A 25,255-nucleotide genomic window follows, 5' to 3' on the forward strand; every position below is an offset into this window, starting at 1 on the left:
AAACGCAACATAACGCCCGCAGACAATTCTATCAAAGTCTGCATTCCAAAATGGCGCTCCTTCCCTTCCGAGCTCTGCTGTGCGCCCAAACAGTGGTTTACCCCCACATATGGGGTACCAGCATACTCAGGACAAATTGGAGAACAACTTTTGGGGTCCAATTTCTCTTGTTACCCTTGTGAAAATAAAAACTCGGGGGCTAAAAAATCTTTATTGTTAAAAAATATATATTTTTTATTTTTACGACTCTGCATTATAAACTTCTGTGATGCACTTGGGCATTCAAAGTTCTCACTACACATCTAGATAAATTCCATGGGGGGTCTAGTTTCCAAAATGGGGTCACTTTTGGGGGGTTTCTACTGTTTAGGCACATCAGGGGCTCTCCAAACGCGACATGGCATCCGATCTCAATTCCAGTCAATTTTGCATTGAAAAGTCAAATGGCGCTCCTTTGCTTCCGAGCTCAGCCATGCGCCCAAACAGTGGTTTACCCCCACATATGGGGTGTCGGCGTACTCAAGACAAATTGTACAACAACTTCTGGGGTCCATTTTCTCCTGTTACCCTTGGTAAAATAAAAATTTGGAGGCAAAAAATCATTTTTGTAAAAAAAATGCGATTTTTTTATTTTCACGGCTCTACGTTATAAACTTCTGTGAAGCACCTGGGGGTTTAAAGTGCTCACCACACATCTAGATAAGTTCCTTAAGGGGTCTAGTTTCCAAAATGGTGTCATTTGTGGGGGGTCTCCACTGTTTAGGCACATCAGCGGCTCTCCAAACGTGACATGGCGTCCGATCTCAATTCTAGCCAATTCTACATTGAAAAAGTAAAACGACACTCCTTCTCTTCCAAGCTCTGCGGTGCGCCCAAACAGTGGTTTACCCCCACATATGGGGTATCGACGTACTCAAGAGAAATTGCACAACATCTTTTGTGGTCTAATTTCTCCTGTTACCCTTGTGAAAATAAAAATTTGGGGGCAAAAAGATCATTTTTGTAGAAAAAATGCGATTTTTTATTTTCACGGCTCTACGTTATAAACTTCTGTGAAGCACTTGGGGGTTCAAAGGGCTCACCACACATCTAGATAAGTTCCTTAAGGGGTCTAGTTTCCAAAATGGTATCACTTGTGGGGGGTTTCCACTGTTTAGGCACATTAGGGGCTCTCCAAACGCGACATGGCATCCGATCTCAATTCCAGCCAATTCTGCATTGAAAAAGTCAAACGGTGCTCCTTCACTTCCAAGCTCTGCGGTGCGCCCAAACAGTGGTTTACCTCCACATATGGGGTATCGACGTACTCAGGAGAAATTGCACAACAACTTTTGTGGTCTAATTTCTCCTGTTACCCTTGTGAAAATAAGAATTTGTGGGCGAAAAAATCATTTTTGTGAAAACAAATGCGATTTTTTATTTTCACGGCTCTACGTTATAAACTTCTGTGAAGCACTTGGGAGTTCAAAGTGCTCACCACACATCTAGATAAGTTCCTTAAGGGGTCTAGTTTCCAAAATGGTGTCACTTGTGGGGGGTTTCCACTGTTTAGGCACATTAGGGGCTCTCCAAACGCGACATGGCGTCCGATCTCAATTCCAGCCAATTCTGCATTGAAACAGTCAAACGGTGCTCCTTCACTTCCAAGCTCTGCGGTGCGCCCAAAAAGTGGTTTACCTCCACATATGGGGTATCGGCGTACTCAGGAAAAATTGCACAACAAAATTTGTGGTTACATTTCTGTTTTTACATTTGTGAAAATTAAAAAAAATGGTTCTGAAGTAAAATGTTTGCAAAAAAAAGTTAAATGTTCATTTTTTTCTTCCACATTGTTTCAGTTCCTGTGAAGTACGTAAAGGGTTAATAAACTTCTTGAATGTGGTTTTGAGCAGCTTGAGGGGTACAGTTTTTAGAATGGTGTCACACTTGGTTATTTTCTATCATATAGACCCCTCAAAATGACTTCAAAGGTGATGTGGTCCCTAAAAAAACATGGTGTTGTAAAAATGAGAAATTGCTGGTCAACTTTTAACCCTTATAACTCCCTAACCAAAAAAAAAATTGTTTCCAAAATTGTGCTGATGTAAAGTAGACATGTAGTAAATGTTATTTATGAACTATTTTTTGTGACATATCTCTCTGATTTAAGGGCATAAAAATACAAAGTTTGAAAATTGCAAAATTTTAACAATTTTCGCCATATTTCCATTTTTTTCATAAATAATCGTAAGTAATATCGAAGAAATGTTACCACTAACTTGAAGTACAATATGTCACGAAAAAACAATCTCAGAATCAGCGTGATCCGATAAAGCGTTCCAGAGTTATAACCTCTTAAAGTGACACTGGTCAGAATTGTAAAAATTGGCTCGGTCATTAAGTACCAAATTGGCTCTGTCACGAAGGGGTTAACTCCCTCACCCCTAGGCAATTTTCCAATTTTTTTTGATGTTTTGTATTTTTGTTTTTTCCTCCCTTTCTTCCAAGAGCCATCACATTTTTCATTTTCCATCCACATAGCCTTACGAGAGCTCGCTTTTTGTGGAATGACTTATACTTTTGAATTCCATTCATTTTTTAAGTGATGCACTTGAAAGCAGGAAATACATTCTAAATGCGGTGAAATTGCATAATAAAAGTACAATTCCACAATTGTTTTGGGCAGTTTTACATTTACCATGGTCACTATATGGTAAAACTGACCTGACAATATAATGATTCTCCGGGTCAGTACAAGTACACAGATTTATGTATTATATTTTTTTTATTTAAGTGGTGAAAAAATGTTGGACATTTGTAAAAAAAAAAAAAAAATTAATTTGCCTTTCTTGCCATTTTTGAAGACCTGTGCTGTTTTCATTTTTCACGATACGGGGCTGCGTGACAGCTTATTTTTCGCGCTCTGAGCTGACTTTTTTATCGATACCACTTTGGGATAGATACAATGTTTTGTTCGCTTATTATTTCATTTTATTGCAATGCTGCAGCGACCCAAAAAAATGTAATACTGCCATTTCGATTTTTTTCTCGTTATGCCGTTTACAGATTGGATTAATTTATTTTATATTTTTATGGATCGGATATTTCTGAACGCAGCTATACCAAATATGTGAATTTTTTAATTTTTTGTTTATTGATTTATTTTCAAGGGGGTGGGGGTGATTGGAACATTTGTGTTTTTGTTTATATTTTCAACTTTTTTTTTAAATTTATTTATCAAGGAAACTTGAAGCTGTGATCATCTGATCGCTTGTGTTGTACATATACAGTGCTTCAGATCCCCACCAATGAGCTGTCATTTATTTACTTGCTTACTTCCAACAGGTGGCGCTATAGAGTTCAAGTCCTCTTTTTCTCTGAAGAGGCAATTTGCATATTATATAGCGCCATTAATTCTGCAGCGTTTTATCATCACTGTCCCTATTGGGGCTCACAGTCTACATTCCCTATCAGTATGTCTTTGGAACGTGGGAACGCAAACAAGGGGAGTACATAAAAACTCCTTGCAGATGTTGTCCTTGGTGGGATTTGAACCCAGGATTCCAGTGCTGCAAAGCAACAGTGCTAACCACTGAGCGACCATACAGTGCTAACCACTGAGCCACCATAAAGTGCTAACCACTGAGCCACCATACTGTGCTAACCACCGAGCCACCATACGGTACTAACCACTGAGCCACCACACAGTGCTAACTACTGAGCCACCATAAAGTGCTAACCACTGAGCCACCATACAGTGTTAACCACTGAGCCACCATACTGTGCTAACCACTGAGCCATCATACAGTGCTAACCACTGAGCCACCATACAGTGCTAACCACTGAGTCACCATACAGTGCTACCACTGAACCACCATACTGTGCTAACCACTGAGCCACCATACAGTGCTAACCACTGAGCCACCATACAGTGCTAACCACTGAGTCAACATACAGTGCTAACCACTGAGTCAACATACAGTGCTAACCACTGAGCCACCATACAATGCTAACCACTGAGCCAACAGTGGCAGCTAGACATACTACACAGTTTTTTTCAGCGACAACCATGGGGCTCACAATCTAATTTTTTCCTCAGATGCGAGTTGCTCTCTAATTGTCTACTTCATGCCTTGTGCCGACATATCGCACGTTCCCGGCCAGTTGTTATGACCGGCCCCATTATGTACATGCTGCTTTCTTAGATTACATTTATAAGACAGGAAAACACAGGATTACCATTATTTCCAGCAGGAGCGGCGTAATTAAGGAACGCCATGAAGAACGATTCCCAGTAATTCAGATGTAACGTCTTCTATAATTGTAGCATTTTGTCCCTAATTTCCATAAACAAACACTTTGAACACATACAGAAAGCCGTTCATTAAAGGTAGAAACAAATCTGCTACACAATTCCGGGAAAACGAAGGGCTACAAAATATGTGTTATTGCAATTATCCGATATAATCAGCAAGCTGGAAGAGGAGTTTTCCACAAATACGGAGTTTAATTGCACCCTTTACAGCATTCATATACACCGCCCCGGTCCCAAGACGCAGATTCCCCCCACCACACACACACTCTCTTCCATTGAAGCTGCATCAAATAATTATCTCCGAGAAGCAATCAGCAGGTGAATGACCGAACGAACAGATTTGCAGTTATTTTCTGTGGTCGGAGTCAAAATAGAAATCATCTTGTTATTTTGTCCCAATAAATTATGTCGGCTACTTATAAAAGTCATTAGATTTCATTAGAGGAGCATCTTGTATCGTGTCTTGAAATAATTTCTGGATGTATTCTGCAAACCGTGTTTGAGGAAAGCTATCTTGCAAGCAAAGGTGAAGGAAAATGAAGATCGTGTTTAATGGAAGACCATAGTCAGGGCATGCGGACCTTCGGAAATAATGGCAGTGCAAAACCCAATTAATATAATGCATACATAATGTATGTAGCAGAAATACTCACTTGCTGTGAGCGGCAACCACCGGGCTATGACAACCATAGAGGTCTGATGGAGACCTCTGGTTGTCATGCCAACCCATCGGTGACCCGCGATCACGTGACAGAGTCACCGATGGGCGGGATTGCCGGAAGCGCAAGTTAAATGCCTCTGTCAGGGGTTGACAGCGGCATTTAAGTAGTTAACAGCTGCGGGTGGATTGCGATGGCACATGTCAGCTGTTGGTGGCACATGTCAGCTGTTGATGGCACATGTCAGCTGTACAGATCAGCTGTCATGTGCCCAGAAAGGTGCGGACTCAGCGCCGGAACCCAATATCGGTGTACTATTACGCCCGATGTCAGAAAGGGGTTAATCTTTAATAACAAAATCTGCTGCGCTAATCACCCAAATAGGACCATGCTTGTATGCACTTTTAAACAAACACATGCAACATATGGAAATAACCAGTATACACAAAGCTATACAAACAATCTTTTTGTTTTTCTTATTAAAATCACGCTGATAGTTTATGAAATAAACGTCAATTTAATAATAAACAGAGATTTGTAGCCTTTTGTAAAAATGTCAGTTTGGCTGCTTACTTCCGTGGTGTAGGCTGTCACTGTGCTCCTTGGCAAGGACAAAATAAAAGTGGTGTCAACAACTTTCACTAAGCACCTGTTGGTGTGGATAGCTACCTGTTCTTCATTGGTGATGCAGCGTTATATTATCAGTAAGACAACTGAGCTGCTTGCTGTACCTTTAAGAAGCATTGTCAACAGATCGTGCATCGAGGATTGCAGTTGGGGAGATAGCAGTGTCCGTGGATCCGAGGAGGCCTGCAGCCGCAGACTGATGATGAAGCAGCAGGGCAAGGAAGGAAGATGGAGGCCACAGGCGTAGAGCCAGAGGTGCTCCGGCCCATAGCGCCCCTGGATGCAAGGGTTTTTTTGGTATCCAGGGATGCTGAACCTTCAGTGATCTGCCTCCTATTTCCAATACTGTGCTTGCACAGTAAATATTGTGGTCTTTAAAAAAAAAAAAAAAAAAGTAAGTCCAGCAAAATGGCGCCAGTGGCGGCGCATGCGCAAGTGCAGCTTTTTACGTTGGCGCACCTGGAACATCAAATTGTGTGGGCAGCAACACCGGTGACTGAATGAAATGAAGCACACCCCTATGACTAAATGAGCAGGTACAATCTAACTATATAAAGTGCTTTTTTCACATGATTACAGCGCCGTAAACATGTTATTGATGCACATTGCATCACTAACAACTCACTGGGGACAGTTTAGATGCTAAAAAGAACATGACAGGTTCCCTTTGAAGAGCTTTTAGCTGTGCCCAGATGCGGTTGCCTTTTACTAAAGGGAACGTTTTCTTGTCTTTTGTTTCCTTTGTTGGAACTTTTGAGAGCAGCCTTGACAATAGAACATCTTAATGAAAGGAAGATTATTGTAGAGAGAAGCAAGAACAATGGTCTTGAGGAACTGGATCCCTTCAATCAAGGTTATATGGGTTTGAGACTAAACTTATCTTTATAAAAAAAAATAAAAATAAAAATGTATTGTCTGAAATTAGGAATTTACAGAAAATGATGCATCCACTGGGATGTCATCTTAATATCAGGGTTGGAGAAGTGAAGGTGCTAATGTATTACTAAGCACCAGAAGAGCTGCCATAGGAATCTCTGTGCAGGTATAGTCTGAGCCCGATCTCTATCATTACCAGAGGGGGGAAATGAAAAATAATGGATTGAGGGGAGATGCAAACTCTCCGGTGTTCTTTGTAAGTGCATGGGGTAGAGAATTCATTGGAAAGACTAGGTGGCATGGCTCGATGTGGAAAATTACAAGGGTGGGAAGGAAGTTAGGAGCAGACAGAACGTGACACGAAAGATAAAAATAATGGGTCTTGGAAAATGGCGACATAAACCAAATGTATTATTTTTATACTAAGTTCAGAAGTTTTCCGAGGCACTAAAATAGTAAAAATAAAACTTTACAGTTATATACAGAGCGGGATCGCCATAATCACCCGGGGAATCGTGTTGCCAGATCATTTTTACATTGAACGCTATAGAAACAAAACATAAAAAAATGTTGAAATTGCGTTTTTGTTTCATAATTAATTACACATCACTTACAATTTTTTTAACCTGGTTTTCAGTATATTATATGGTGAAATGAATGGTGTCAAATGTCAATCAAAACTACAACTCGTCCTGCAAAAAGTAAGATATGGCTTTTGGAACAAAAGTAGGAAAAAATTAGAATGCAAAAATGAAAATTAGCTGCGTCCTTATGGGGCTACATAAAACCTTCAGTTATTTAGTCTTTTTGCTACGCTTTATCCTTACGCTAATTATAACAAAATATTAACACAATGATCTGTATTCCGTCCCCCGATATACAAACACAGCTTTTAATTCACCAAAGTGGAACACTAATTTTAGTTTCGCTGTGATAATGAATACTCCGGACTCGCCATGAGCGGTAGGATCACGAGTGGTAAGCACGGCTCTGTGTGACCCCAGGGTTTTCTTCAGCAGATCTTCCTTCCTTTTCTCCAGTGGTATAATTATGACATCTAGCGTGAATGAATCTAAGTCATTTAAAGAGAATTTTTTGTTTTTCATTTTTTCAATAGGTGGTCAATCAATCTTAGTGATGAAAAAGCATAATCAGCCGTAGTCAATTTTCTCCTATTAACAGAATGTACTTCTTCATGCTGTGACAAAGTAAATGATTTCTTCCCCGTGTTCTTGTTGTTTGATATATTTATGCTTCTGTGCGAATAAAACGACTCTGACCTGTTGGACTCCACAATATCTCTGGAAATGTCTGCTGCTGGTATCTGGCACCAAAGTGTTAGCAGCAGATCCTTTCCACCCAAGCTTGCGATACACGGCCTTCATGGATCGGTCCTTGTTTTTTCAACAATGTCCACTGATGATGGATCAGATTGAGATATGGGAAATCCGTACACCAAGTCAACACCATGAACTAAGGAGTACAGGTTTCTCAGACCATTCCTAAAGAATACTTGCAGTGTAGCAGGGGGCATCATCCTGCTAAAAACGGGCACCGTCAACAGGGAATACCGGCTGCCATGAAGGGGTGAACTTGGTCTGTACAATGTCTACAAAGATATGACATGCTACATCAATGTCAATAACAGGAGCCAAAGATTTCCAGCAGATCGAGTATGTAGGAATAGCTATTTCTGGCCATTAGATGACTTCAATTCAGCATTTTTCACCGGTTTTCCCCTCTGCCACTAATTTTCAGTTGTCTCCAAGCTGGTGGGTGGAAAATAGCTTATGTAATGTCTCCCATACCATAGTTCACAAAAGACATAGGTGGTTCATGCTCTCTTGTCTGTATGTAGCTTATATAAGGAAGCAGCAGTCTGGAATATAATATACAGTAGTACTCAGTGGTGTAGCTGTGAATCCAGCACTGGGATAAGATAAAACACCTACTCGAAACCAGCAGCACAATCTGTTTTTCTGCCTTTCTCACTCGGTTCCTCCTTCATTCCTTCTTCATCGACTTCATTAGGTATTTATAACCCGATTTCTCAAAGAGTTGGAAGTCCCTCTTGTTTTGAGCAAGACAAATTTTCAGAGTTGATGGTGAATTTAGAAGGCAGGGAATGAAGATGAGAAGTGGCTTGCAAGTGGAGAAACAAGCAAAGTTCTCTTAAAAGATATATTACAAAGTTTCTTACATTTGCTTGCGCTATTGATTGAAATATTGCATACAAAGAGCAAGACTGGACCAAACCAAACTGTTTGTTTCTAATTGGTTTTTTCGCTCACCTGTGTGAACTGAATCTGTTTAATCTACGAAAAACTCCACTCTGCATGAAAGAAAATGGCTCATCTATGAGAAATACATGAAGCGTTATTGAGGATCTCACAGAAGAGAGCGCACACAGAACATATTGACGCGGAAGGAATTTTTTGCATTTGGAACATCAAACCACAGCAGAATTCCAATAACTCAGCTGAAAGTTAAAAACGTTCTAATTCACGAAAGACTCGTTGTGCCACAGAGCGGATCGAACGGAGCAGGTGTGGGAAGATGAAAAACACCTGCCTTCTGCTCTGAAGTCCCTGCTAGAGAGAATCTGTCAGCAGACTTTCAGTACATTGTACCCAAGAACAAACAGAAAGCCCAGCGGAATTATCTGCCCGGTACACAAACACTTCACTTCGGGTTTCCCACTGGTTTTCCTGAACTCTTCTACAACTAGGGAAAGTTTGAAAACTTTTAAGGGGGCCTTTTGCCAATGTACGTGGGCTAGAACAGCCAAAATTAATCGTCTTTATCCAAGCCTTAAAGTACTAGACCTGTACAGAAGTCACCTATCATTTTGTATGAGGCCTAAAAATTATCCACTAGTTTAACCCCTTCCCGCCGCACCACAAATTTTGTTTTTGTGATTTCGTTTTTTTCATATCCCTTCTTAGAACAGCCATAATTAACTATGTTTATCCAAGCCTGAAAGTACTGGACCTGTACAGAAGTCACCTATCATTTAAAATGTATGTAGCCTAAAAATTATCCACTAGTTTAACCCCTTCCCGCCACACCACAATTTTTGTTTTTGTGCTTTCGTGTTTTATCCTCCCCTTCTTCCAAAAGCCACATTTTTTTTTAACTTTCCAATAACATAGCCATATGAGGGCTTATATTTTTGCAGGACAAATTGTGGTTTTGACAGCATTAATTTACTGCCGCAACCAATTTTCATTTTTTTTGTATGTTATAGTTTCTTCCTCCCTTTCATCCACGAGCCTTGTCTTTATTTATTTTTTTACTTTTCCATTAATATAGCGCTATATATGAGGACTCATATTTTTGCAGGCCGAGTTAAATTTTTTAATTACACCCTTCATCTTACCGCCAGAACCAATTTACCTTTTTATTGTGCTTTCCTTTCTTCCTCCCTTGCTTTGAAGAGCCATCACTTTTTTTTCTAACTTTTTTGTTGATCTTGGCATATGACGGTGTAGTTTTGATTGACAATATTAATTTTAACATATAATGTATTGGAAAATGGCAAGAAAATTAAATTCTGAATGCAGAGAAATGGTGAATAAATTAAAAAAACATTTTGGGGGTTTTGGTTTTGTTTCACGGCGTTCGTTTTAAAGTAAAAATGACCCAACAACATAATTCTTTAGGGCAATACAAAGCAAAGAAGACCAACAAAAAAGACACAGGGGCTTCAGCCGGCCCCCAGATGCCATGAGAACTTATCAGCAATCACTCACCTTAAAAATTGGTGTCAGTGGTTGGCAATGACATTTAACGGGTTAACCGTCTTTTTTGTTAGAGAACGTATGCCAGATGTTGGGAATATTTTAAGGGAATCTGTCAGCATGATTTTACTACTAAAACTAGTGGTAGAACAATAATGAGAATTATACCTGATTTGTAGTAATCCGATGTGCCAGCACTGAGAAATTAAAGCTTTGAAGTCATATGCAAATTAGGTCAGAAGTGCACTGTGGGTGGGTGAAGTCACTGAGTGCATAGACACGCCCCCAATGCAATTTTAAGCTAATTTTCTCAGCCCTAACGCATTGCATTAATACAAATCAGATATCATTTTTAATATTTTGCTCAGAGACTTCTACCTCCACACCCAGTGTCCCAGTGTCAGACTAGAGTTGCTAAGGGCCCCCCAGTAACATCAACTCCCCCACTTTTCAGCTACATGCAAATGTGATTTTATCCTCATTCGCAAATTTGTATCGCAATAAAATGGGTTGATTATTGAACAAAAAAGATGCCGCCTTTGTCTGTACATAATGAATCAAGAGTATTCTGCCACGTACTGCTCATATAAGAGGGTGGTGGCCACTCCTGCACAGAGGCCCTCCGGGGATTCTCCTGTGGGGGAGTCCGAGTCTGCCCACACCACTATTTCCAGTAGTAAAATCATGTCGACAGGTTCCCTTTAAAAAGTTGTGTTGTGCAGGCGCAGTTCTCTGAGAGACTACACAGACACGGGGACACTGCACTCATCTTATACAATTTATTATGACCCACACAGGACATTCGTTGCTCCTCAGATCAAATGTAAGAGGACGTCAGCTTAGTTTTTTGCCATTTTTAAATGTTTGCAATAAACATCAACAGTATGGATGAGCGGACCCGTGGATGTTCAGGTTTTGGTACCGGACCTTTAGGGCTTGTTCACACCATCCTTTTTTCCTGCGGATTTTTCAGGTCCTGATTTGGAAATCCCGCAGTGCTAAACCGCGGTGGATTTCCCTGCGTTTTTTTGTGCGGTTTCTCCTGCGGATTCCACTGCGGTTTTCCAACTGCACTTTCCTATTGGTGCAGGTGGAAAACAGTTGCGGAATCCGCAGAAAGAAGTGACATGCTACTTCTTTTTTTCCGCAGAAAATCAGCGCGGATTTTCCAGCGGAAAAAAGGAAAGTGGGAACAGCGGATTTGGTTTTCCATAGGGTAACATTGTACTGTACCCTGCATGGAAAACGTCTGCGGATCCGTAGCTGCAAATCCGCTGCGGATCCGCAGCAAAAACCGCAGCGTGTGAACATAGCCTAAGTCCAAAGTTCGGTTTGTGTACGAGAACAGCAGCCAAACTAGAACCAGAACCCCACTGAAAACAATAGAGACCTGAACTTTATCTGCTAAAAAAATATATATTTCTCTCTGCAGCGGACTGGAGAGAAGTGCGCATTCTGTGTTTAGCACCGGACACTAACTGTACGGTATGAACCCCGCACTTTTAACTTCGGTTTCTCTCATCTCTAATCAAAAGCCTTTTCTCCCATCATTTTTTGGCAGGTTTTTTTTATTTTATAACAGTTAAAACATTGAAAAAAAGGCCAGAAAAACAACATATCTAGAGCACAGAAAGACAGGTCACACACCGATGGGAAAAACAGGCACATAGGTGACATACTGATGGTTAAAAACATAGGTGACACACTGATGACACCAGTACCATTTTTTCACGTACGGGTTTAAACATGGATGCGTGAATGAGACATTAAAATCATAGACAGAAATAAACTAGCGTTGAGGGAAGAGGAGCTGTAAGTCACCAGACAATGAAGTTACATTAGTGACCCTGATACATCCGCTGATCGCTCCAGGCTTCCATCGACCATGTGAGCAGAGGGGATCTGGTGGTGATGCTGTGTCTGGGCAGTAATTGGATTTTATTTAGGAATGAAGTGGGACAACTTGTTACAGGGAGTTCACCAAAGCAATTGATCAGGGTGTTCGAATGATGCGGATGGAGCCGGTCTGGACTGAATAAACACCATGATATTGCCCTGCGGGCTCAGGATCCTGGTCATCTGCTCCTCGACATCTAGGCACTGAGGGATCATTTTCTTTCAGCCCGGGAAAGAGAAAATTTCCATGTTTTTCCAAAGCAGCATTATCAATAAGACTCCATATTCACAACAATAGCAAACTACACCAAAAGCTGGGTTGTCCAGCTATAGGCTACAAGTCTGCAGTCACTCAGTGCGCTGTGAGGATTCCCCGATGCAGAAGGCCATGTGACTGCAAGTATGCGATTTGCACACTTCCTGCTACATGCCAACTAGACTGTGTCTGGCCTCGCTCAATACACTTGCATTGAGCGAGGCCAGATACAGTCTAGTCGGTATGTGACCACATGTACGCAAATGGCACACTTGCAGTTACTTGTCCGCTGCTCCCATTGACGGAATCAGGACTCAGGAGCTAAGTGATTTACAGGCCCATAGAAACTTCCACTTTTTTTTTCACCCACCAAACCTGGGTCTATGCCACTCTGCTGAAAATCAGATCCATAATCAACTGGATGTTTCCTTCTCTAGCCCACCTTAGAATAAGAGGGCTTCTTGCAATGTTCAAGTTTTCATGTCGAACTAATAAACTTTGTAAACAGAAAAAATAGGGTTTAAAAAAAAGTAATAAAAAGCCTCAAAATCCCAGTTTTCCCCACTTCAAAATATGGTTTAACTTTGGGTAAAAAGAATACCTGGTACTTCCTTAACAACCCATACTATATAACTATTTCAATACTTAAGCCCTATGGTGAAAAAAATAATATATACAGTACAGACCAAAAGTTTGGACACACCTTCTCATTTAAAGATTTTTCTGTATTTTCATGACTATGAAAATTGTACATTCATACAAAAGGCATCAAAACTATGAATTAACACATGTGGAATTATATACTTAACAAAAAAGTGTGAAACAACTGAAAATATGTCTTATATTCTAGGTTCTTCAAAGTAGCCACCTTTTGCTTTGATGACTGCTTTGCACACTCTTGGCATTCTCTTGATGAGCTTCAAGAGGTAGTCACCGGAAATGGTTTTCACTTCACAGGTGTGCCCTGTCAGGTATAATAAGTGGGATTTCTTGCCTTATAAATGGGGTTGGGACCATCAGTTGTGTTGTGCAGAAGTCTGGTGGATACACAGCTGATAGTCCTACTGAATAGACATAGACTGTTAGAATTTGTATTATGGCAAGAAAAAAGCAGCTAAGTAAAGAAAAACGAGTGGCCATCATTACTTTAAGAAATGAAGGTCAGTCAGTCAGAAAAATTGGGAAAGCTTTGAAAGTGTCCCCAAGTGCAGTGGCAAAAACCATCAAGAGCTACAAAGAAACTGGCTCACATGAGGACCGCCCCAGGAAAGGAAGACCAAGAGTCACTTCTGCTTCTGAGGATAAGTTTATCCGAGTCACCAGCCTCAGAAATCGCAGGTTAACAGCAGCTCAGATTAGAGACCAGGTCAATGCCACACAGTTCTAGCAGCAGACACATCTCTACAACAACTGTTAAGAGGAGACTTTGTGCAGCAGGCCTTCATGGTAAAATAGCTGCTAGGAACCCACTGCTAAGGACAGGCAACAAGCAGAAGAGACTTGTTTGGGCTAAAGAACACAAGGAATGGACATGAGACCAGTGGAAATCTGTGCTTTGGTCTGATGAGTGCAAATTTGAGATCTTTGGTTCCAACCACCGTGTCTTTGTGTGACGCAGAAAAGGTGAACGGATGGACTCTACATGCCTGGTTCCCACCGTGAAGCATGAAGGAGGAGGTGTGATGGTGTGGGGGTGCTTTCCTGGTGACACTGTTGGGGATTTATTCAAAATTGAAGGCATACTGAACCAGCATGGCTACCACAGCATCTTGCAGCGGCATGCTATTCCATCCGGTTTGCATTTAGTTGGACCATCATTTATTTTTCAACAGGACAATGACCCCAAACACACCTCCAGGCTGTGTAAGGGATATTTGACCAAGAAGGAGAGTGATGGGGTGCTACGCCAGATAACCTGGCCTCCACAGTCACCAGACCTGAGCCCAATCGAGATGGTTTGGGGTGAGCTGGACCGCAGAGTGAAGGCAAAAGGGCCAAGTGCTAAGCATCTCTGGGAACTCCTTCAAGATTGTTGGAAGACCATTCCCGGTGACCACCTCTTGAAGCTCATCAAGAGAATGCCAAGAGTGTGCAAAGCAGTCATCAAAGCAAAAGGTGGCTACTTTGAAGAACCTAAAATATAAGACATACTTTCAGTTGTTTCACACTTTTTTGTTAAGTATATAATTCCACATGTGTTAATTCATATCAGTGTGAATTTACAATTTTCATAGTCATGAAAATACAGAAAAATCTTTAAATGAGAAGGTGTGTCCAAACTTTTGGTCTGTATTGTATATATATATATATATATATATATATATATATATATATATATATATATATATATATATATATATATATCAAAGGCAGAATAATTTTTCGTTAATTTTGCTTCACCAAAAAGATTACATAGTTATTAAGGTTGAAGGAAGACTTTAAGTCCATCTAGTTCAACCCATAGCCTAACCTAACATGCCCTAACATGTTGATCCAGAGGAAGGCAAAAAAAAAACATGTGGCAAAGAGTAAGCTCCACATTGGGGAAAACAATTCCTTCCCGACTCCACATACAGCAATCAGACTAGTTCCCTGGATCAACACCCTATCAAGGAATCTAGTGTATATACCCTGTAACATTATACTTTTCCAGAAAGGTATCCAGTCCCCTCTTAAATTGAAGCAATGAGTCACTCATTACAACATCATACGGCAGAGAGTTCCATAGTCTCACTGCTCTTACAGGAAAGAATCCGCCTCTGTTATTATGCTTAAACCTTTTTTCCTCCAGACGTAGAGGATGCCCCCTTGTCCCTGTCACCGGTCTATGATTAAAAAGATCATCAGAAAGGTCTTTGTACTGTCCCCTCATATATTTATACATTAAAATAAGATCACCCCTTAGTCTTCGTTTTTTCAAACTAAACAGCCCCAAGTGTAATAACCTATCTTGGTATTGCAGACCCCCCAGTCCTCTAATAACCTTGGTCGCTCTTCTCTGCACCCGCTCCAGTTCAGCTATGTCTTTCTTATACACCGGAGACCAGAACTGTGCACAGTATTCTAAGTGTGGTCGCACTAGTGACTTGTATAGAGGTAAAATTATGTTCTCCTCATGAGCATCTATGCCTCTTTTAATGCATCCCATTATTTTATTTGCCTTTGTAGCAGCTGCCTGACACTGGCCACTGAATATGAGTTTGTCATCCACCCATACACCCAGGTCTTTTTCATTGACGGTTTTGCCCAGAGTTTTAGAATTAAGCACATAGTTAAACATCTTATTACTTCTACCCAAGTGCATGATCTTACATTTATCCCCATTAAAGCTCATTTGCCATTTATCAGCGCAAGCTTCTAGTTTACATAAATCATCCTGTAATATAAAATTGTCCTCCCCTGTATTGATTGCCCTGCAGAGTTTAGTGTCATCTGCAAATATTGAAATTCTACTCTGAATGCCCCCTACAAGGTCATTAATAAATGTTAAAAGAGGGCCCAATACTGACCCCTGTGGTAGCCCGCTGCTAACCGCCACCCAGTCCGAGTGTGCTCCATTAATAACCACCCTTTGTTTCCCATCCCTGAGCCAGCTCTCAACCCACTTACACATATTTTCCCCTATCCCCATTATTCTCATTTTATGTATCAACCTTTTGTGTGGCACCGTATCAAAAGCTTTTGAAAAGTCCATATATACTACGTCCACTGGGCTCCCTTGGTCCAGTCCGGAATTTACCTCTTCATAGAAGCTGATCAAATTAGTCTGACATGAACGGTCCCTAGTACACCCGTGCTGATACTGGGTCATGAGGTTATTCCTCTTCAGATACTCCAGTATAGCATCCCTTAGAATGCCCTCCAGGATTTTACCCACAGTAGAGGTTAAGCTTACTGGCCTATAATTTCCGAGTTCAGTTTTTGTCCCCTTTTTGAATATTGGCACCACATTTGCTATACGCCAGTCCTGTGGTACAGACCCTGTTATTATGGAGTCTTTAAAGATTAAAAATAATGGTCTATCAATGACTGTACTTAGTTCCTGCAGTACTCGGGGGTGTATCCCATCCGGGCCCGGAGATTTGTCAATTTTAGTGATTTTTAGACGCCGCCATACTTCCTGCTGGGTTAAGCAGGTGACATTTAATGGGGAATTTTTATCACTAGTCATTTTGTCTGCCATGGGATTTTCTTTTCTAAATACTGATGAAAAAAAGTCATTTCGCATATTGGCTTTTTCCTCATCCTCATCCACCATTTCACCCAGACTATTTTTAAGGGGGCCAACACTATCATTTTTTAGTTTCTTACTATTTATGTAGTTAAAGAATATTTTGGGGTTATTTTTACTCTCTCTGGCAATGAGTCTCTCTGTCTCAATCTTTGCTGCCTTGATTTGCTTTTTACAGGATTTAATTTTTTGTATTTATTTAATGCCTCCTCACTACCTACTTCCTTTAATTCTCTAAATGCTTTCTTTTTGTCCCTTATTGCGCCCCTTACAGCTCTATTTAGCCATATTGGTTTCCTCCTATTTCTAGTATGTTTATTCCCATACGGTATATTCTGTGCACAGGTCCTATCCAGGATGCTAATAAACGTCTCCCATTTTCTTTGTGTACTTTTATGTCTCAGGATATCGTCCCAGTTAATTGCACCAAGATCCTCTCTCATCCGTTGGAAATTTGCCCTCCTGAAGTTTAGTGTCCTTGTCACCCCTCTACTACACATCTTATTAAAGGAGACATGAAAACTTATTATTTTGTGATCACTATTCCCCAAGTGACCCCCAACCCTTATATTTGATATGCGGTCTGGCCTGTTGGTTAATATTAGGTCTAGCAGTGCCCCCCTCCTTGTTGGGTCCTGAACCAGTTGTGAAAGGTAATTGTCTCTCATAGTTGTCAGACCCCGATCACCTTTGCTGGAACTGCAGGTTTCTGTTCCCCAATCTATTTCAGGGTAGTTGAAGTCCCCCATAATAATGACTTCTCCTTGAGTCGCTGCTTCATCTATTTGCTTTACGAGGATATTCTCCATTGCTTCCATTATTTTTGGAGATTTATAACAAACCCCTATCAGTAATTTATTATTTTTTCCCCCTCCCCTTATCTCCACCCACAGGGACTCTACATTTTCATTAGATTCACCTATATTATCACGCAGGATGGGTTTTAAGGTCGATTTTACATACAGACACACCCCTCCCCCTCGCTTATCTGTACGGTCATTTCTGAAAAGGCTATAGCCCTGCAAGTTAACAGCCCAGTCATGGCTCTCATCCAGCCATGTTTCAGATATCCCCACCATGTCATAATTATGCTCCAACAACATTAGTTCTAATTCGTCCATTAATTAAATTACTAAAATTAAAACATGGATAAAGTAAGTTATTATGGCCAAAGTAGGCTAAATGCAGGGCAGGGTCCTCTCTCCTCCTGTACCAGTTGTGACTTGTATTGTTCAAGATTATTGTACCTGTTTTTATTATGTATACCCCTCCTTACATGTAAAGCGCCATGGAATAAATGGAGCTATAATATTAAATAATAATAAGAAGAAAAATGATGGGCAGACCTGTCAAATGATGGATCCCCTTAGCATACAGTGGGATTCATCAGGGGTCCTTTGTTTTAATTGCAAGAATTTTGATGTCTGCTGCATTTTTCTTGCTATCAAACATGATGGAATTTCCGATGGCAATGTGAACAGAGCCTGAGATAAAGCTTTCTACCTTACCTTTCTGCAGCCTGGCAATTCTCACCTGGGGGGGGGGATGAGTGACATCTGCCTTTGAGGACAAACATATACCATATTTTTCAGACTACAAGACGCACTTTTTCCCCCCCAAAAAAGGGGGGAAAATAGGGGGTGCGTTTTATAGTCGTAATGCAGGCTTACCCGGTGTGGTGGCGGCGGCAGAGGTGCGGTATGGCGTGCGCACGGTCCCTTCCACCAGTGAGGTGACGCAGCAGCCCGGAATGCAATGTGAGCAGCAGAGCCGGGTTGATCACCGGTTTATCGGTGGCGGCGGCCATCTTCCTGAGGCCGCGCGTGCGCAGTTGGAGTGCTCTGCTTCACGGGGCTTCAGGAAAATGGCCGCGGGAGGTCGCGCGTGCGCAGAAGGAGATCGCGGCGGCCATTTTCCTGAAGCAGAGTTCGCAGATTTAGATCTCGGCTTCAGGAAAATGGCCGCCGCGATCTCCATCTGCGCACGCGCGACCTCTTTCCTGAAGCCACGGGAAGCAGAGCACTCCATCTGCGCACGCGAGGCCTTGGGAAGATGGTCGCTGCCACAGATAAACCGGTGATTAACCCGGCTCTGCTGCTCACATTGCATACTGGGCCGCACCTGTGGAAGGGACCCTGCGCACGCCATACCACTCATCATCCCTGCACCTCTTCTGCCGCCACAGCACTGCTGCAACCCCCCCATGGACACCAGGCCTTGGCGTCGCCCACCTAAGCAGGAACGGACCCTGCTCAGGTGCACGCCACACCGCATCACCCCACCTCTGCCGACATCATGCCTCCTGTGACCCTGCTCTGCCACCGGCAGCCCTCAGGTAACATACTGTAAATTCGGACAATAAGACGGACCCCCATCTTATAAAAATCTTTTTTTCTGCAATTTTCACCCCAAATTTGGGGTGCGCCTTATGGTCCAGTGCGTCTTATAGTCCGAAAAATACGGTATGTAGTGATGTTTTTGCAGGATTATATTTTTTTACTATTTTGTGACTAGAGTTTGGTAATCATAGTTCATTCGTTTAACTATAACTAATCTTCATACATAACATATGCAGGGTCTCGCCTACATTCTTTCGGCTCTTTTCTACATTCAAGTTTAATATTAGTGCAGAATCCAAACTAAAAATAAATGAACCTTATCTGCCAGTGCTCCGCTCCAAAAGAGAGAGGTATGAGCCAGTTTCACATTTTATTTTTATTGTAATAAAGATGATTCCCATTATATTGTGTATGTGTGCCCCCTAGTGGTTTGGCCAAGAAGTTTTTTTTTTTTTTTAAAAAAAAAGCAACAGTGGTCATGAGTTTTCATGAATTCACATTTATTTTGCTTGAACTATTAAACTCAGCGGATTTTAACCCAATTGGTTCCCGCTCCCATCACAACTCAGACAGCCCTGACCAAAATTACTAACGACCTACTTACAGCCAAAGCTAATGGACAATACTCTATACTCCTCCTCCTAGACCTGTCCTCTGTGTTCGACACAGTTGACCACTGCCTCCTACTGCAGATCCTCTCCTCCTTTGGCATCAAGGACCTCGCCCTATCCTGGATCGCCTCGTACCTTTCCAACCGCACATTCAGCGCCTCCCACTCCCACACTACCTCCTCATCCCACCCTCTCTCTGTTGGAGTCCCCCAAGGCTCTGTTCTAGGACCCCTACTCTTCTCAATCTATACACTCGGCCTGGGACAAATCATAAAAGTCCCATGGCTTCCAGTACCACCTCTATGCTGAATGCACTCAGATCTACCTCTCTGGCCCAGACGTCACCTCCCTGCTCTCCAGAATCCCAGAGTGTCTATCAGCCATATCCTCCTTCTTCTCCTCTTGCTTCCTCAAACTCAGTGTGGACAAATCTGAACTCATCATCTTTCTTCCATCTCATAGATCTTCTTTACCTGACCTATCGCAATTAACGACATCACGCTTTCCCCCGTACCAGAAGTCCGCTGCCTCGGAGTAACCCTTGACTCTGCCCTGTCCTTCAAACCGCACATCCAAGCTCTTTCCACATCCTGTCGCCTCCAGCTCAAAAATATCTCCAGAATCCATCCTTTTCTCAACCCTCAATCTACTAAAATGCTTCTGCATGCCCTCATCATCTCCCGCCTCGACTGCAACATCCTTTTCTGTGGCCTCCCTGCTAACACCCTTGCACCTCTCCAGTCCATCCTTAACTCTGCTGCCCGACTAATTCATCTCTCTCCTCGCTTCTCCTCTCTGCAAATCTCTTCACTGGCTCCATTCCCTCAGCATATCCAGTTCAAACTACTAATAATGACCTACAAAGCCATCCATAACCTGTCTCCTCCTTAACCCTCAACCTACTGTCTCCTTCCCCATAATCCTGTAGAATGTAAGCCCGCAAGGGCAGGGTCCTCGCCCCTCTGTATCAGTCTGTGATTGTTAGTTTGTTTACTGTAAGTGATATCTGTAATCTGTATGTAACCCCTTCTCATGTACAGCACCATGGAATCAATGGTACTATATAAATAAATAAGAATACTACTAAGTGTTGGCTGTGTTTGCTCAGATTCCAAAGATGCCTCCCACACTGCTTGTGCGACATATACAACACTTCTAGTACTTGACAGTGGACATGGCACCAACACAAGGGGTGAGTGCCATCTTAGATTTTGAGCTCCGAAGCACACTTCTGCATTGCTCTGACCAGCTCTCCTTACAGGATTAGTGGAGAGCTGATCCTCCCATGTCCTCATCTCGTGGGTCACATAAAAATGATGTGGAGCCCCAGATTCGGCTTTAGGGCCTCAAGTGTAACACCTGTTGCAAGAAAGTCAATAATGTAAAACTAAACTGGTTGTAGTGTCCAGCTTTTCCACAGCGCAGAGAATGCCCTCTGAACTGGTGACGTGAACAACGGAGAGCAAAACTAGAACGGGTGTTCACATGAAAATTTAATTCTGACTTATTTGGAATCCATTAGAATCTACTTGAATATAAAGTAAAGTCAGAAGACATCTCCTGTGTCCTCCACCGTCGCATTTATAAACCACAAACTATCGATCCCACACCATAACTAATATATTTCTTGGAATTACACATTTTTGAAGTTAGAAGCAAAACATTGGGGGTCATCCAAACCTATGAACTTGATCGTCAGCCAGTCTATATTTACTGGTATATATGTAAACATATAAAGACACTCGATGTTGGACAACCCCTTTAGGACATGTGAGCACGGCATCCCAAAAAAATGAACATATGCACAGCAATGTAAAAACAACCAGGGTGGATCCTCATTTCATACCCTTGTCTACCTGAAGTACATATGATAAAGAAACGCATAAGTGTTAGGTTTTGTGAAATTATTATTTTATTACATTCTAGGATCCATATTGGTGGAAAACCCCAATATCTGGCAGAGTAGCTAAAAATCATTCTTGTTCCGCTGTCCTTTACACCCCAAAGGTAATTTCTTTGGCTTCCCTTTGCTTTTGGTGAAGGTCCTTAGCACGATTTTTTAACGTTTCCGCCTTGGCATCATCTCTTTTGACCCCATCACCAAGTTTGTACATTCGGCTGGCATTGGCACAAGCCCATATGTGTCCCAGCTCACAGGCCTTCTCAGAAAAGTGCAGAGCCCGCTTCATATCCTTGGCAAGGCCGGGCGATCCTTCCAAGTACATGGCGCTTAAGTTGAAGCAACTTGGTGCAAATTTGTCATCGCAAGCCTTTGTATAATAATCCCTGGCTAGGTGAAGATCGGGTTTCTCATCATTTACGCGACCGTCTTGTGCCAAGAGCCCCACGTTATGGCAGGAATCAGCAGATTTCTTTCCTCCCTTACCACAGGATTTTAGAAAGCAGCTATAGGCAGTTTTTAGATCGATTGGAACTCCTCCTGCAAAACCAGAAACAGCACACATTATAATGGAAGAGAGAAAACCGAAAACGACTGGAATCAATCACACTAAGTCAAATTTGCTAAAAAAAACAAAAAACAAACACCCAACTTTAGGGGTTTGCCTGAAAATAAAGTGTGTTTTTACTATAGGACAAACCCTTTAAACTTCATCACCATGGCCAAAATTTTGTTTTTAAGCGCGCTCATTATTTCTTTTTTTGGAGATGGCTACACAATATGACACCTCTTTAGTAAAGGAGGTGTCAGATCTTGCAAATGGAGATTTAGCGCAACAGCAGGGAGGGAACAATAAAATAAAACCTAACTTTTACGGAAATGCATTCAAAATGACAGTGCCTTAAATTAAGTCCAATAAATGAACAAAAATGAATTATGACCTCCTGTGTCAGGGGAAATCTCAAGCTGCTACAGAATATAGTGATGGGCAGCACAACACAAATAGAAAAAAATATGGGTGCCCAAAATCAACAGTGCTCATATACAGCTGGCTGGAGCTCACTACTGACCCACTGAAGTGCTTCAGGATTCACAGAAGCACTTTAAGGGAAGAAAGGGTAAATTAGGGCCCTCTAATGACCCCGTGTCATGCCCATTTAATAGTTCCCACCCTGACAAGAGCAGAATCCACGTGTCAGTACGACACCTTAGTTCCTCCTAACGCATTTCATCCTCAATCCTGAGGAATCATCAGGGGACGGAACATGTAGTGACTAGGACCCCTAAGCGGACGTGCCAAGTACCGCACCACCTGTCTATGATAAAGATACAATATGACAGAAAAGCACCCCTCACATTTTTGTAAATATTTTATCATATTTTCATGGGACAACACTGAAGATCTGACACATTGATACAATGTAAAGAAATCAGTGTACAGCTTGTATGACCGTGTAAATTTGGTGCCATCTAAATAACTCAACACACAGCCATTAATGTCAGAACCGCTGGCAACAGAGAATTCCAATTCCATTTTCGCTCCAGTGACCTCAATGCCCAAGAAAGTTACGGCAGTGCTTGAAAATAAGCTTGATAATAATGGTCGCCACACAAAATACTAGCACTTTGGGCACAATTTGGAAATTTTCACTTAGGGGCGTTGTGATGACACACCCACTGACAGCCCCATGTCTCCATAGGTGTACACACTTTTGTTTACAGCGGTTCAGACATTAAAGGGCACCTGTCACCCCGTTTTTTCCGTATGAGATAAAAATACTGTTAAATAGGGCCTGAGCTGAGCGCTCCATCTGCGCACGCGCGGCCAAAGGAAGATGGCCGCCCCCACCGATCACCAGGGGAATAGCGCAGATCGCGCTCTTTTTCCTCACCTGTGCAGTGGATTCTCCAGTTGGGCATGCGCAAACCACTATGCCACCAACGGAAAAATAAGCAAGATCTGGGGGAAGAAACAGCGATGTCACCACGCCCATCTGACCAGACCAGCCTGATTGACAGGCGAAAACGGCGACTTTGGTAAGGTATTTCGGCAGCATAGGTGGGGAATCAGGGTCCACAAAATACACTATTGTAACGCACAGCTCAGGCCCTATTTAACGGTATTTTTATCTCATACGGAAAAAACGGGGTGACAGGTTCACTTTAATGGCTGTGTGTTGAGTTATTTAGCGGGCACCAAATTTACACTGTCATACAAGCTGTACAAGGACGACTTTACATTGTATCACAGTGTCAGATCTTCAGTATTGTCCTATGAAAAGATATAAAATATTTACAAAAATGTGAGGGGTGTACTCACTTTTGTGACCCCTCCACTGGGTGAGCATGGCGCACAGTACGTACCTTTCCCCGTTATGTGATAAGCTCCCAGTTTGTAGCAGCTCTCGCTGTGACCGTTCTGCTCGCAGTTAAACGTCAGCACTTTGGCTGTAGCTTCAAAGGTTTTTTTTATATTCTCTAAATACTCAGCTAACCGATGACATCCTGAGAAACGAAGAAGGAAACGTGTGAATATACGGAGAGAAGGACAAGACAGTATAGATCCGGGACAGCAGTCTCATGTAAATACGTGCAAATGTGTTCAATCCCATGTATGTACACTATGGCCGCACATAAACCCATTCTACCCAGTGTGCCAGCATATACGGAGAAGTGACAAAAAACACGTAATGATTCCGCAAGAACTATTATGGTCTTTTTTTACAGACTAGAAGATTGCATGGAATAGAAGGCAACTGCTGCTGATCTTAAAGGGGATGTCCAGTACTGCACAAGCCCTTAGCAATAGCGCCAGGGTGCTAAATAAAAGGTAAAAAAAGGATATTTAAGTCCACATGACCACTGCAGCCAATCCACAGCAACCTGAACAATTTTATTTCTGCAGAAAGTTTTTTTTTCCCCCTCACTCAGAAACATGAATAATGCAGCGGATCAGCAGCTGCCGATTGGCTGCAGCGGTCGTGTGGCCTCACAGAAGGGAAGCATACTTTTTATTTTTTTGTCCTTCACACTGGGACCATTTAACAAGGGGCTTTCTGGTATTGGACCACCCCTTTAAGTAAATACTAACCAGTATGTGATGTGTGTAGGTTCGTCCCTTCGCTGACACACTGTACCAAACCATCAGGACAGAACTGACTCCGTTTACAAGCGATACATTGTAACAGATTAGACCTAGGTGTTATATATACAACATACGCTGGCTGCATGCTGAGACTTGTAGTGCACTGACTACTAATCAGGTAGAGGTGACAGCTACACTCTGCTCCTGGTGAGTTACAGCTCCCCCTGCACATGCGCATTGTGCGCGCTGCTCTCACCGTCCGCGTCCTTCTCCCGGTGGCACTGGTAGTAATACTCGGTGCCCAGATTGTCCAGAAACTCCTTCACTTCCTCCTCATTCTTAAAATCCACCAGTCCGGCCATAACGACCACATGCAGCGGTCACAGTCACCTCCGGGCCCCGCCCACCACACACGACCCGGAAGTGAGCGGCGTTCCCATGATAACACGCACGCCGAAACCGGGCGCTGCGTGATGACGTCATGAGAACGTGTCTGAGTGACGCGCATAACCGCATATACAGGACTGTCATAGTGTGTCTGAGACTGAGTAACTGTATAGAAAGTCAAGCAGCCGAGCACCGGTGTACAGGCTGCACTAGAGAGTGACTGCCAACATGCGGCACATTCACCCCCCTACATGCTTCATGGGCACACTCTGGCACTGGTTATGGGACACTGGCACTGTGTGCGGGCACATTAGTACAGTATATGAGGGCACCGGTTATAGGACACTGGCACTG

At 42.3% G+C, this 25,255-nt stretch overlaps 1 protein-coding gene across 1 annotated transcript; it reads right to left on the reverse strand.

The window, feature by feature from the left end:
• Positions 1-21,131: 21,131 nt before the first annotated feature.
• COA7 (cytochrome c oxidase assembly factor 7) lies at positions 21,132-24,954 on the reverse strand. The gene is made up of 3 exons (XM_077278447.1): positions 24,771-24,954; positions 23,794-23,934; positions 21,132-21,969 (listed from the first exon to the last, which is right to left on the reverse strand). The coding sequence occupies exons 1-3, from the start codon at positions 24,874-24,876 to the stop codon at positions 21,524-21,526; spliced, it is 693 nt and encodes a 230-aa protein (XP_077134562.1). The 5' UTR covers positions 24,877-24,954; the 3' UTR covers positions 21,132-21,523.
• Between the last annotated feature and the right edge of the window lie 301 nt (positions 24,955-25,255).

The sequence above is a fragment of the Ranitomeya variabilis genome, chromosome 8 (assembly GCF_051348905.1).
Source record: "Ranitomeya variabilis isolate aRanVar5 chromosome 8, aRanVar5.hap1, whole genome shotgun sequence".
Classification (NCBI taxonomy): domain Eukaryota; kingdom Metazoa; phylum Chordata; class Amphibia; order Anura; family Dendrobatidae; genus Ranitomeya; species Ranitomeya variabilis.

Coding starts and splice junctions, on each gene's coding strand:
- COA7 (XM_077278447.1), bottom strand. CDS start 24,876: ATGGCCGGACTGGTGGATTTTAAGAATGAGGAGGAAGTGAAGGAGTTT. Junction 23,935..24,770: donor CCGGGAGAAGGACGCGGACG/GTGAGAGCAGCG, acceptor TTCGTTTCTCAG/GATGTCATCGGTTAGCTGAG. Junction 21,970..23,793: donor TTATCACATAACGGGGAAAG/GTACGTACTGTG, acceptor CTGGTTTTGCAG/GAGGAGTTCCAATCGATCTA.